This window comes from Littorina saxatilis, linkage group LG8, assembly GCF_037325665.1.
Source record: "Littorina saxatilis isolate snail1 linkage group LG8, US_GU_Lsax_2.0, whole genome shotgun sequence".
Lineage (NCBI taxonomy): Eukaryota > Metazoa > Mollusca > Gastropoda > Littorinimorpha > Littorinidae > Littorina > Littorina saxatilis.
In genome coordinates, this window is record NC_090252.1 from 70,063,807 (window position 1) to 70,078,245 (window position 14,439).

At 43.5% G+C, this 14,439-nt stretch overlaps 1 protein-coding gene across 2 annotated transcripts in view; it reads left to right on the plus strand.

The window, feature by feature from the left end:
• Positions 1-307: 307 nt before the first annotated feature.
• The window catches only part of LOC138974867 (uncharacterized), a 40,374-nt gene continuing 26,242 nt past the window's right edge, over positions 308-14,439 (plus strand). The window contains exons 1-5 of one of the 2 annotated variants that reach the window (XR_011458420.1): positions 308-4,522; positions 5,155-5,373; positions 5,843-6,090; positions 10,176-10,305; positions 11,545-11,918. Coding sequence is in view for 1 of the 2 variants with exons in the window: in XM_070347593.1 (XP_070203694.1) it covers positions 709-4,522; positions 5,155-5,373; positions 5,843-6,090; positions 10,176-10,305; positions 11,545-11,918 (4,785 nt within the window). In the remaining variant the exon portion in view is untranslated. The remainder of the gene's footprint in view (positions 4,523-5,154; positions 5,374-5,842; positions 6,091-10,175; positions 10,306-11,544; positions 11,919-14,439) is intronic. The other variant, XM_070347593.1, reaches the window with a different exon arrangement.

Genomic DNA, 14,439 nt, shown 5'->3' on the forward strand with positions numbered 1-14,439 from the left:
GTTTGTGTCCATAATAATATACATAAAACATTCAAAATAAACATTTGTTCTTTGTCCCGAGACATATATATATATATCAGTTAGGTCGTCAGGTTGGCCCATCCAATCCATGATTAATGACGAAATCACTCCGACAGGACCGAACGGACAACCTAACAGATATTAGTGCTGCTTCATGAAACCGTCTTCAGAGGATCTGATATTTGGACACAGTCATTTTCGCAGGGTATACTACTCAACTATTGCACCGGTTGAATGTGTTATCTCGCTTCAAAATCTACTTCCTGTCTAAAGATGGCGTCGAAAAGGTGCAGAAAACCAAATTTTTCCAGCGCCGAGCTGTCAAAGTTGCTAGAAGCAGTCTGTCAGTGTAGAAAAGCGCTGTGCAATACCGATAGATCGTTTACCACTCAGAAGCAGAAAGTGGCTGCTTACAAAATTATAACAGAGAAAGTGAACGAGGTTACTCGGGTGGAAGGGAAAGTAGAACGAGAGTGGACAGACATCAAAGACAGATGGGTTAGAGAAAAGCATATTGCTATTTTCCAGCACGACGAAGATTTAAAGAGCGATGGGTTTCCTCCTGCGTCGGGAATTGATCGGCTCCCAAAAGCTCACCTCCGGCTCCAGGAAACGGCGTGCACTGCTCTGGTTCTGGACATTCTCTCTGGAAAGGCTGTACTAGGAGTCACGGACTTCAGCGTCGGCATGAAGCCGCGCACGAATGCGGTCAGTACATCTGAGCATAGTGTGCCTCTTGAAGAACGCACTTCAAGCAATGATGTACAGCCAGCTTTGGATATTGATTTTTCATCTGTGACTGAGCTTCCACCACCACCAGACACAAGTGAGTGTGATATTGATAGTGTTGATGATCAGTCTGATGCTGATTCTCCGGAGCTAGAGGCAAACAAAGCTGATGGAGACCATTATTCAGAGCAAATCGAATCAAACGCTGATGAGGGTTTGCAAGATAGAAGTGATTCAGAGGATTATATTCAAGGCAAAAGGAAACGGAAGCAGAATTTCAGTGATTTAGAAATACGCACACTGCTGACTGAGGTTAACAGACACAGAGATGTTGTGCTGGACACAGTAAATGACCGTCCAACCGTACGACTGAAAAAGAAAAGTTGGTCGCTCATTCAAAGAAAAATGCAGAGTGTGTGTGCACAGGCACCGGAAACAGAACGGACCGTCGGGGAACTTCGCGAGAAATGGTATGACATGAAAAGGTTAGTCTTAAAAACTGGTCAATCGGGAAAGTCAAGAGTGTCAGTGTTCTCTCACACGAGTCAAATTATGGCCATTCTGAATGGGACTTTTCAAGATGAAGAGATGGGGAACAGTGTCAGTGACAATAAAAACATCATACCGAACTGGTCTGAAGACATGGGTCAGTCTAACCAGGCCGAGCAATCAGAGAGAGATTGTCAACCACCTCAGTCACACACAACTTGTGCAGTGTCTCTGACAGACACAGAGCGAGATGGTCAACCACCTCAGTCACACACAACTTGTGCAGTGTCTCTGACAGACACAGAGCGAGATGGTCAACCACCTCAGTCACACACAACTTGTGCAGTGTCTCTGACAGACACAGAGCGAGATGGTCAGATGCCGTACACAGACTCTGATGAGAGTGATTCATGGGATTGTTTTCAAGATGGAACCAACCAGAAAAGGAAACGGAAGCAGAATTTCAGTGATATAGAAATAAGCACCCTGCTGACCGAGGTTAACAGGCACAGAGATGTTGTGCTGGACACAGCAAAAGACCATCCAACCGTACTACTGAAAAAGAAAATATGGTCGCTCATTCAGAAAAAAATGCAGAGTGTGTGTGCACAAGCACCGGAAACAGAGCGGACCGTCGGGGATCTTCGCGAGAAATGGTATGACATGAAAAGATTAGTCTTGAAAACTGGTCAATCGGGCAAATCAAGAGTGTCAGTGTTCTCTCACACGGGTCAAATTATGGCCATTCTGAATGGGACTTTTCAAGATGGACAGATTAAGCTCCGTAGCACAAGTAGCAGCAGTACAGACATCCAAACAGACGGTCCAGACAACAGCAATCAGTCCAACCAGGAACGGCGGTCAGATAGAGAATGTCAACCACCTCAAAGACACAACAGCTGTGAAGTGTCTCGTACTGACACAGAAGCTGACAGTCTGATTCTGGAAATGGGCTGTGAAGATAGTGATTCAGATGAAAGTTTGCAAGCAAGACCAAAGCAGAAATTTGAGAAAAGGAAACGGAAGCAGAATTACAGTCATTTAGAAATGACCACCCTGCTGACCGAGGTTAACAGGCACAGACACGTTCTGCTGGGCACAGTAAAATATAAAAGCGACATTCAAAAGAAAAACAAAAAGTGGTCGCTCATTCAGAGGAAAATGCAGAGTGTGTGTGCACAAGCACCATATGCAGAACGGACTGCTTCCGACCTTCGCGACAAATGGTATGACATGAAACTGCATGCCTTGAAAACGCCCAAACAAAACGGGGATACATCAGGAGTGTCTGTGTTCCCTTACAGAAGTCAAGTTGTGGCCATACTGAATGGGACTTTTCACGATGAACATAGGGGCGGTACAGACATCCAAACAGACAGTCCAGACAACAGCAATCAGTCCAACCAGGAACGGCGGTCAGACAGAGACTGTCAACCACCCCAAAGACACAACAGCTGTGAAGTGTCTCGTACTGACACAGAAGCGGACAGTCTGATTCTGGAAATGGACTGTGAAGATAGTGATTCAGATGAAAGTTTGCAAGCAAGACCAAAGCAGAAGAGGAAACGGAAGCAGAATTACAGTGATTTAGAAATAAGCACCCTGCTGACCGAGGTTAACAGGCACAGACACGTCCTGCTGGGCACAGTAAAAGACAAAAGAGCCATTCAAACAAAAAACAAAAAGTGGTCGCTCATTCAGAGGAAAATGCAGAGTGTGTGTGCACAAGCACCAAGAGCAGAACGGACTTCAGCTGACCTTCGCGACAAGTGGGGGGACATGAAAATGCATGCCTTGAAAACTCCCCAGCAAAACGGGGATACATCAGAAGTGTCTGTGTTCCCTTACAGGAGTCAAGTTCTGGCCATACTGAATGGGACTTTTCACGATGAACATAGTTGCAGTACAGACATCCAAACAGACAGTCCAAACAACATCAATCAGTCTAACCAGGAACAGCGGTCAGATACTGACTGTCAACCCCCTCAAAGACACAACAGCTGTGAATTGTCTCGTACAGACACAGAAGCAGAGAGTCTCACGCTGTACATGGCATGTGATGATACTTTTGATAGTGATTCAAAGGACTTTTCCCAAGATGGAGCAAAGCAGAGAAGAACACGGAAGCAGAATTACAGTCATTTAGAAATGACCACCCTGCTGACCGAGGTTAACAGGCACAGACACGTTCTGCTGGGCACAGGGAAAGAAAAAATAGTCGTGCGAAAGAAAAACAAAAAGTGGTCGCTCATTCAGAGAAAAATGCAGAGTGTGTGTGCACAAGCACCATATGCAGAACGGACTGCTGCCGACCTTCGCGACAAATGGTATGCCCTGAAACTGCATGCCTTGAAAACGCCCCAGCAAAACAGAGCTAAATCAGAAATGTCAGTGTTCCCTTACAGTTACGCAAGTCAAGTTGTGGCCATTCTGAATGGGACTTTTCAGGATGAAAAGATTGGAAAGAGTGGTTGTACATACGTCACAACAGACGGTTCAGGCGACATCAATCAGTGGAACCAGCAACAGCAGTCACACACACAGTGTCAACCTCTCCACAGGCACAACAGCTGTGAAGGATCCTTGACAAACACAGAGCAGGAAAATGTAAGGGTGGAAATGGACTGTGATGGAAGTGAATCCGAGGAAAGTTTTCAAGCAAGACCAAAGCAGAAAAGAAAGCGGAAGCAGAATTACGTTGATTTAGAAATGACCACCCTGCTGACTGAGATAAACAGACACAGAGATGTTCTGCTGGACACAGGGAAATACCAAACAGCCATTGAAAAGAAAAACAAGACGTGGTCGCTCATTCAGAGAAAAATGCAGAGTGTGTGTGCGCAAGCACCATATGCAGAACGGACTGCTGTCGACCTTCGCGACAAATGGAATATCATGAAACAGCATGCCTTGAAAAGTCCACAGCAAAACGAAGCTGAATCAGGAGTGTCTGTGTTCCCTTACACAAGCCAAGTTCTGGCCGTTCTCAATGGGACTTTTCACGATCAAGATATTGTGAACAGTGGCGGTACAGACATCACACCTAACGTCATCGTTCAGCCTAACCAGGAACCGCGGTCAGATCGTGACTGTCAACCACCTGAGAGGAACAACAGCTGTGAAGTGACTCTGACAGTGAGACACACAGAGGAGGGCAATGTCGCTGTGGAAACGGATGGATTGAAGAGGTCGCTGCTTGAACCAGAGAGAGCGGAGTCCAGACACAGACATGGTCCACAACAATGGCAGAGGGTCATTCCACACAAAGCCAACAATATTCCAGGTAGGACTTTCTGTGTGTGTGTGTGTGTGTCACTGTCACTTTGTGTGTGTTTGTGTGAAACCTTTGTGTTTTTCACCAAAACACTGATTATTAATTGGTTGTCGCGACATCTGTCGCGCTACTTTGCGTATACTGGCACCTGGTTGTCACGACATATGTCGCGCTACTGGCTCAGTCTGTTTGGTCGGTTCCGATTACCTCCCATGGATGCGAAGACCTTTATGACCGTTTTTCTTTATTTTTCTCTCTGTTCATTCACCAGTGGCTATGTAACATGTGTTACGGAATTGCACCAGTGTAAGGGTTAAGACCTTGTTTCCTCACATTTTCTTTTCGTAACCTGTGTAATGTTATGTACCCCCATTTTAAGACTCCCTCCTTTTTAAGACGCTTACCCTTGCAGTACACACGCTTACCCTTGCAGTGCACACACTTACCCTTGCAGTGCACACGCTTACCCTTGCAGTACACACGCTTACCCTTGCAGTGCACACACTTACCCTTGCAGTGCACACACTTACCCTTGCAGTGCACATGCTTACCCTTGCAGTACACACGCTTACCCTTGCAGTACACACACTTACCCTTGCAGTACACACTTTAAGGTCGGTGTTGATGCTGAACTGTTGCAGGCTCACAAGATCAACCACAAACAGTGAATGACGCGGGTGAAGAACTGTGTGACCTGCTGGACCAAAAGGACGGTGGACTCCTGTCGGGACAGAAAGTGGTGTCAGCGCGTGGGGAGACGGTTAACGGTGTAACGTCGGACTGGACGGAGCACAGCCTGGACTGTGTGACAAAGTGGGAGCCTGAGGCGGCTTTACCAGACAGCCTTGTGCTGGATCAGGGTAGGTCTTGTCTTCCCTGGAAGTTGAACCCCTTTGTTTGTGTCAGTGTGATTTGCTGATTGATTGGGGCAAGCGTCTCTTTTTCTCTGCGTCACTGTGTTTACAATTACAAAGAGTGTGTATGTCTGTGAATTCTTAATAATTGTGTCCGTCGCGATATAACCTTCGTGGTTGAAAACGACGTTAAACACCAAATAAAGAAAGAAAGAATAATTGTGTTCATTCATTCATTGTAAGCGTGAATGTAAGCGTCTAAGCGTGCATGTGCAATTTTAAAGTTATGGTAACATTATAACAATATTCATGTATAAAGTTCTATAACCCATTGCAGGAAAACACAGTTTGAATAAAAATAATTTGTAACAGTTGCTGTTTATCTGCAAATTATTTTGTGATTTTTTTGTTTTTCTGTTAATCTAAGTTGTGGTTTCTCTCTTAATTGAATTGTGATGTGTGTTTGACTGCACAGTGATGGCCAGTGCTGGGCTGGGAGGGAGATCCGAGGGGGGCAGGGCGGTCAAGGTGGAGGCAGACAGCTTGGAGGGCAGAGAGACACAGCACAGAGAGACACAGCACACAGAGACACAGCACACAGAGACACAGCACACAGAGACACAGTACAGAGAGACACAGCACACAGAGACACAGTACAGAGAGACACAGCACAGCACAGCCTCTACAGTCCTTCAGCAACAGCTGGACTTACTGGTTAAAACTGTAAGTCAAAAGTAAGCGGGTTGACTGGTTGACACTGTAAGTCAAAAGCAAGCGGGTTGACTGGTTGACACTGTAAGTCAAAAGCAAGCGGGTTGACTGGTTGACACTGTAAGTCAAAAGTAAGCGGGTTGACTGGTTGACACTGTAAGTCAAAAGCAAGCGGGTTGACTGGTTGACTGGTTGACTGGTTGACACTGCTTCACAGCCATCTCCTTTCAAGACCCTAGTTTTCCAGATGGTGTGTGTGTGTGCGTGTGTGTATACATGTGCATATGTGTGTGCGTGTGAGTGTGTGTGCGTGTGTGTATACATGTGCATATATAATGTGTGTGTGTGCGTGTGTGTATGTGTGTGTGTGTGTATATACATGTATGCATATGGCCTTGGCTCAGAAATGGCGTCGAACTCCACTTTCCCCCCACTCGGGTTATTCATGGCCTAATTTCTGTGAACAGAGCCACAGAAGGACAACGGGAAGAGATTTCTTGGATCTAAGACATGTTTACCTTTCCGTTTTCACTTCAAGTCGATAGCCGATGTTGTTCTTTTGGTCGCTGTGACGCAATTTGTGCTAATTATCGGCCGAGTTTTCTCGATTTGTTTGTGACATTTTACAGTGGGTCTAATTGGATTAATTTATTGCGATAGTGTTCGAGGACATAACATAAAAAATGAAGTTTTCCTGTTCTGCAAAGGCTGATGAAATCATAGAGTATCTTTCGGGCAGAAACGGTCAATGCATCGCCGAGTATTTTCCGGAAACAAACGAAGTGATGTTCATCACGTATTGTCGTAAGGAAACACGCGGATGAATCGTTCACTACAATGAGTTATCAAAAAATACAATCGCCGTTGTTCACTCAAATATTTGATGAGACTAGACCCGAGTATTATTTGCTGGATCAAAATTCATGGTTTGCGTTGTAGTTTGTACAGAAAATGGCTTCATAGGTGAAATGTGTCAATTTGCTGTAAGATGCATCGTGATGAACTACATTTTTGATCGGACTAATATTTTATCGGAAAGGTGTGAGCGGTCACATTCCATTGTTTTAGGCGCGAAATCAATAAAGGGTGAAGCGTCATTGTGAATGAAGTCGTCATGGACGAAGGAAATAGAGAACGTAAAGGTAAATGGTTTGCTGTAATTGTGTTATCTAGCGTGATGAACTGCGTGGCTATGAATAAATGTTTGTAGTTTGTTAATTTGTCACAATGCAACGATGTTTGTTTTTCTGTATTGTTTAGCAAGTACTTGTGCGTAGTTTCCGATCTTGAGACAATTTTCAATTCGATTCCTACATGTGAAAAAAAAAAATGTGTATCGATCTTTTGTAAAGTGATGAACTTACATTTTATAGAAACAATTTAATGAAAGACTGGAGAAATAATCATAACTGGCATGATTTCACCAATAATTTGAAAAAAATAAAACCGTCAGCATGTTGTTATTTTGATAGACAAATGCAATGCCTAATGTCGACGTAGTTCATCACTTTTCAGCAAATAAATTACACTGATCTAAAAGTTAGCGATTTTTGTTGTTATTTTAGAAATCAGTAATGAAAAAAATGCCTTAATCTAATTGTTTACCACGGATCTTCATATAGTTTTGATAAAATCAAACTTATCTCCTAGAATTACTTAATTGGCGTAGTTCATAACCTTACAGCAAGCATCTATTGCCAAATGTGTGTAAAGTGATGAACAAAGGTAACTTTTTTTTCCTTTGTCATTGATTGGAATTTTTTAAACAGTTACCTTTTACTTGTGTCAAGTTCAAAATCTGTGATGTTCAACTAATTACAAAATGTCTTCAAGTCACATGAGCATGCACAGTTCATCATCTTACATCAGATCTCTGCAATCTGATTTGTGTAAAGTTATGAACAAACACCAAAGTTTTCTCTATCTCACATTATTTTTTTGAACATATCATATTTGGAGTATTTTTAATCTTAAGTCATATATATTCTTCCATTTTCACTTATTTTGCTTATGTTCTGTCACCAAAGTGGTTTGCGGGTCTCATTATGTGTTCATCTTGTGATGTAAGGTGATGAACATTTTTGAGTCACTTGAGAAAAAGTGACTCTATGTAATCGGTCAGTGTTAGTCTGTCCGGCCGGCCGGCCGGCCGTCCGTCCGGCCGGCTGTCCGGCCGGCCGGCCGTCCGGCCGGCTGTCCGGCCGGCCGGCCGTCCGTAGACACCACCTTAACGTTGGACTTTTCTCGGAAACTATCAAAGCGATCGGGCTCATATTTTGTTTAGTCGTGACCTCCAATGACCTCTACACTTTAACGATGGTTTCGTTGACCTTTGACCTTTTTCAAGGTCACAGGTCAGCGTCAAAGGAAAAATTAGACATTTTATATCTTTGACAGGAAACTATCAAAGCGATCGGGCTCATATTTTGTTTAGTCGTGACCTCCAATGACCTCTACACTTTAACGATGGTTTCGTTGACCTTTGACCTTTTTCAAGGTCACAGGTCAGCGTCAAAGGAAAAATTAGACATTTTATATCTTTGACAAAGTTCATCGGATGTGATTGAAACTTTGTAGGATTATTCTTTACATCAAAGTATTTACATCTGTAGCCTTTTACGAACGTTATCAGAAAAACAAGGGAGATAACTAGCCTTTTCTGTTCGGCAACACACAACTTAACGTTGGGCTTTTCTTGGAAACTATAAAAGTGACCGGGCTCAAATTTTATGTGAACGTGACTCATTGTGTTGTGAATAGCAATTTCTTCCTGTCCATCTGATGCCTCATATGAATATTCAGAACTGCGAAAGTGACTCGATCGAGCGTTTGCTCTTCTTGTTCTTATTGGCGTCACTAAATCTTACTATGCTCGATTTTTTCCTCCCATGTTCTATATTTTATGTCTGCCACCTAATGTAACTTGTTTAATGACATGTTAAATGAATTATGCAGACAGGACAGTCATTTATGTTCAATTTTTTGACAAGTTTGCTGTAATGTGATGAACATCTCCAGTTTTCATGTGATAACTTTTGAGTGCTTCAAGTTACAAGTTTTTTTTTGCCATTGATGTTACCCTCCTTTGATGTGTGTGTTCTGGATATGTGTATTGTGTTCTAGCTCTGTTCTGTTTGGATATTAATATGTGAAATGTGACCTTGTCACGCTGTAAAGTGATGAACAGAAAAGATGGATGAGTAATTTATGTAATTGTTTCTTGTTCACGAACTTGAATTTTGTCTCGTTGATGATAACATGATAATTTATGTCACTTGACATGATGTTTCAGATGACTTTCTAGATAACGTGCGACCTAAGTTTGATTTTCTAGTTTTTGTACTGAATAGAAACTTGCTGTTCATACAATTCAACATTTCATTGCTTTAAAAGTAAATATTTGCTTGCATTATCACTCTGAAATCTGCTACAGATGCTAATTGGTACATGAATGTGATTCCATGTATATTAACTGATAATTCTGTAAGTTTTTGCTATTTTTAACAGAGGCCCTCACATTGTTGTAAGGTGATGAACTGTCCTGCTGTTTATTTTTGTCGGGATCGTAATTCCAATTACTTTATTTTGAATTTTGTACATATTTATCCTTTTGGCTTCCTTTGTCAATTTACAACTGAAATTTGTAAGCTGTTTATTCAGGTTTCCTTTTAATTGGCATGTTTATCTTGTGACATGATGTAAGTGTGATGAACAGCATGTACGCACATTTTTGTCCACTGTTAACACAATAAATGTCCGATTTCTTCCAGACTTGTTGGGTTGTCTTTGTCATCTTTTTCTCTTTGAGGTGCAGTTTATAAAAACAACATTTTCTGAAAAACACTTTTTGTCACAGTTTCTAGACACCAATTCTGAGCCAAGGCCATATATATGTGTGTGTGTGGCTGTGTGTGTGTGTGATGTTCCCAAGTGTTTTGCTAGACAGAGCTTTCTTGTTTTTTTTACAATTGTTCCATGTCTGGTTATTTTGTTGGCTCAACAGCAATATTTGTATCTGTGGATAACCCGACTGTAGTAACTGACTGATTGATTGACTGACTAATTAACCGACTAATTGACTGTGTTTGGTGTGTCAGTGCGGCAAGCTGAGGGCGCTGGGTGTGGAGGCGGGTGCGGTGGTCCTAGGAGACAGACGGATGTTGTCGTGCGGCAGTGAGAGACTCAGACATCTCCTCTTCCCTCCTCGCTCTGTGTCTTCTGCAACAGGTCAGCAGGTGTCATTTAAGCTCAGTGTGATTGATTCGCAGTCTGTTCTCTTAATTACAGCATTTTTCTTGCTGTATTGCATGGAAATGTCCTTAATTTTCAATTTCAATAACTCCCATTTCAATCCTGCATGCTGTGTCGGATGCTCAGAGAGAAACTTATCAATAAGAAAAATCTGATAAATGAGGTCGCAATAAGGAGGCAGTCTTGTATTGGAGCTGACATTTTGAACAGAAAATCTATGTAAAATACAAAGATAATCATTCCAAAAAGTGTTGATGTGAAGGTTCTATGGGGTTTGAGAATTACATAAAGTCTCAATCAAAATCTCCTAATAGTTTTATAGATACAGAGACTTTTGTGAGGCTCTGGGCCGTGCACGGAGAAGATTAAAAGGGAGGTAGTCTCAAAACAGAGATTGAAATAAGGAAAATACTACCGTATTTGACGGATTTCAAGACGCACCGTTTTATAAGCCGCACCCCCGACTTTAAAAAAAAAAATTGGGACGAGCCACGTATAGGCCGCGTCACTATATTAGCCGCCGTCGAAAAAAATATAATCAGATCGTGTCAATCAATCAAAACAACCAGGCAAACGAAAGTACGGTATTTGGCGAAATCGGCTCCGAGAATAAACAAGTGAAACAAAGAAGAAAAGTGAAAAAGTTTGAAGAAAAATATCACACACACAATTTGTAACCAACACACACATGTAGTCCCGCCCGGAATAAGCTTTTTTGGGATGATTTACGACTTTTGCGCACATTTCGAGCAGACAAAAACACAACATGGCGGCTCTCGCTCCTCCAACTATCGCGAGACACAAAAAAACGAAATCTCGCGCGCGCGAGATCCTGATACATCCGGTGTTTCTCTGTACGCTATCTTGTCACGACGACTTGTTGACAAACGAAGATTCGCGAAAGAAAGAGAAAAGCGCCGAGTCTTGAGTAGAGAGCTAATAAAGTACCGGTAATCGCTACTCGAGCGAAATGAAAATCCGCGGCGACTTCCATTAGGTGAATGCTATTCAAGTTTAGGTAACGTTTTAACCGCATCTTTTTATAAGCCGCAATGCGATTTTTTTTGTTGAAAAAAAGTCGCGGCTTGTAGTCCGTCAAATACGGTATTTTCTTTGTCTTTTTAGATTTGTATTTCTAAAACATTTCAAAACTCAATCCTGACTCAATGATTAGAACTTGCTACTGTTGTTAAAAAAATGTATTTCCATGTGCAGAAAACAGCAGCAGCGCATCAGGAGAACACGGGGCCCCTGGTGGAGACTGGACAACCGTGGCTCTGGACACTGTGCTGTCTACTAGTCAGCAAACTTGTGTGGTGGATAACTCTCAACACACCTTGACTTCCAACGACGTAAACCACGACGCTGTGGAAGGAAGAGAAGACGACTCTGTGCACACAGACCAGTGGGACAGTCCTGGCCCTGATGACGATGACGATGTCAGTGGTGATGAGAGGAGGGAGGAGAGGGTGGGTGGCACAGAGCCCCTCCCACCCCTGACCGCTGAGCCCTGGAGCACTGCATGTAGCGTCTCGCCAGAAAGTGGGAAGGGGGAGGACAACGTGCGAGGAAGCCTCGTCGTGTTGCAGGTGAGGGTAAATATTTATTGTTTGTATTTTGGGCCAAAATTTAACGTTTGATAAAGATCTGGACAGTCAGTTTTCTAATAGCTATCGGCTGAGACCTGTGTCAAATGTCATGTTTCATTTCATTTCATTTTCATTTATGCCTTTGACCCCGTCCGGGGCATAGGCCGCCAACAAGAGCTCGCCAGGCACTCCGATCCTGGGCCAATCTCTCCAGTTGTCTCCAGGTGTAGCCGATGTGTTTCACCTCTGCCTCCAAGTCACGACGCCAGGTGTTTCTCGGCCGGCCTCGTCTCCTCTTGCCCTGCGGGTTCCATGTGAGGGCCTGCCGCGTGATGCTGGTTGTCGTCTTGCGGAGTGTGTGCCCAATCCACCGGAAGCGTCTTAGCAGAATGTCCTGTTCTACGGATAACTGTTTTGTTCGCTGCCAAAGGTCTTTGTTGCTGATGGTGTCAGGCCAGCGATGGTGTCAGGCCAGCGATGGTGTCAGGCCAGCGATGGTGTCAGGCCAGCGAATTCGGAGGATTCTTCTGAGGCAGGTGTTAATGAAGGTCTGGATTTTTCTTGTGATGGCAACTGTAGTTCTCCATGTTTCGGCTCCATACAGCAAGACTGACTTCACCGTGGTGTTGAAAATCCTGAGCTTGGTGTTGATGCTCAGGTCTGCTGATGCCCATACGTTCTTCAGTTGAAGGAAAGCTGCTCTTGCTTTGCCAATCCGGACTCTAACATCAACGTCCGTGCCACCCTGCTTGTCGACAATGCTTCCGAGATAGGTGAAATTGTCTACCTCTTGCAGTGCTTCACCATCCAGCGTGATGGGGGTCGTGTTGGCTGTTGCGTTGGTCCTAAGGACCTTGCTCTTCCCCTTGTGGATGTTGAGGCCAAATCGAGCGGAGTTGTTGGCCACAGTGCTGGTCTTCTCCTGCATTTGTTGTTGGGTATGGGAAAGAAAGGCCACGTCATGTCATGTTTTTGTGCAGAATACAAATAATATTTACATATCAATTCATTTAAGTTATAGTCCCTTTTATCCGAGTTTTTTTTCCCCGAGGACTTCTTGCAGTGGAGTATCATAGTTAAAGTGAGGTTGGTTCCTGCGTGATGTAACTTGGGCCAGATAGATGTGTTACCTACTTTATCAAGGCTACAAGGGAACCTCCCTTTTGTTTTAAGTCCTCTAAAAATCAGTTCTTCAAAGTGGTCTTAAACTGGGGGTAAATACACAGGGGTTATGAACAGGAAATATGATAATGAGGAAAACAAGGGGTCTTTGAAGGGGGTTCCACTGTATTTGGGTCGACAGCTTTTTGACGTGAGCCTGGTCCAATGCGACTCATTCCTGCGTGGTGCCAAACCAAATTAATGAGTACAAAATTTGCAGTTTTTGGCTCACGTAAGTGTAGCCTATGCGATGATAAACTTTGTCTGTCTGTGCGTGCGTGCGTGCGTGCGTATGTATGTGTGTATGTCTGTGGTAGAAACTTTAACATTTTTGGCTAAACACCGAAATACTCATTTCACCTGGTTAATTTTCAAGCACCATCTTCAAATTATTGAAGCAATGGTCAACATTGTGTCGGCATGTGTGTAGTTAAAGCGTGTATCCAAAGAAACCGGGTGGTGGGGGGTTTTGAAGGGGTACAAGCAGTTGACTGGTTTGTGTCCTGTTTGGTTTGTAGACCAGGTTAGGGGGTCAAGATCAGGTCAGGGGTCGCGCGAGGGATTGTGGTAGCCTACACAGATTCACTCAGTCTCACCTCTGCATTCGCCGAATCGGGGAACAAGATTTCACCGGGTTCGGTTTCTAAGCTCCAGAAAAATAGACTAAAGAAGATACCAAAGTGAGAGTTCCTACAGTTTGATCTGCACAGCGTTTTTTTCCAATCATCTGCGCGAGGCGCGAGGAAGAGCTGTTGAAAGCGGAGTATCGACGGCCGGCTGGCAGTCCCGGTAAGTACAGACAGATCTAGTGTTTTCCACTTGTGTCACCGGTATTTTATATTTTGTTTTATCAGTTTCAGCAGACACGGATGACACAGTGCTAGTAAAATTAGTAGATCTAAAATGCCTGTAATGATTGGATGTCTTCAAGTTGTTCTTGGTTAGATTTATGTGAATTTCAAGATCGGCAGCAGAGCCCTTGAACTGCCGTGTCGGTCTGACTAATTACCCCATGACCGTGCGTGCCCGGCGATCGCTCCCAACCACAATCGACAGCGCCCGACCTCAAAACAAAGCATTTACACGTAATATTTGTGGTGTTAGTATCTCCAAAATATTTTCTCACGTTTGACCAGTTTTTAAGTCAGAAAAGTGATCGATAAGGGTGTTATGGTGTATTTTGAACTGACAACAACAAAATATCATTACGTCGCGCAGTAAGCTTATGATTAGTCAAACCGGCACGGTTTTCTGGAATTGTGGGATAGCGTGCCTTTGACATCATATGGCTGCGGCGTACTAGACGAGTTCTGTTTCGCTCTTCGATTTTTGTGAGTACACGGTATTTGTTGATGTCAAC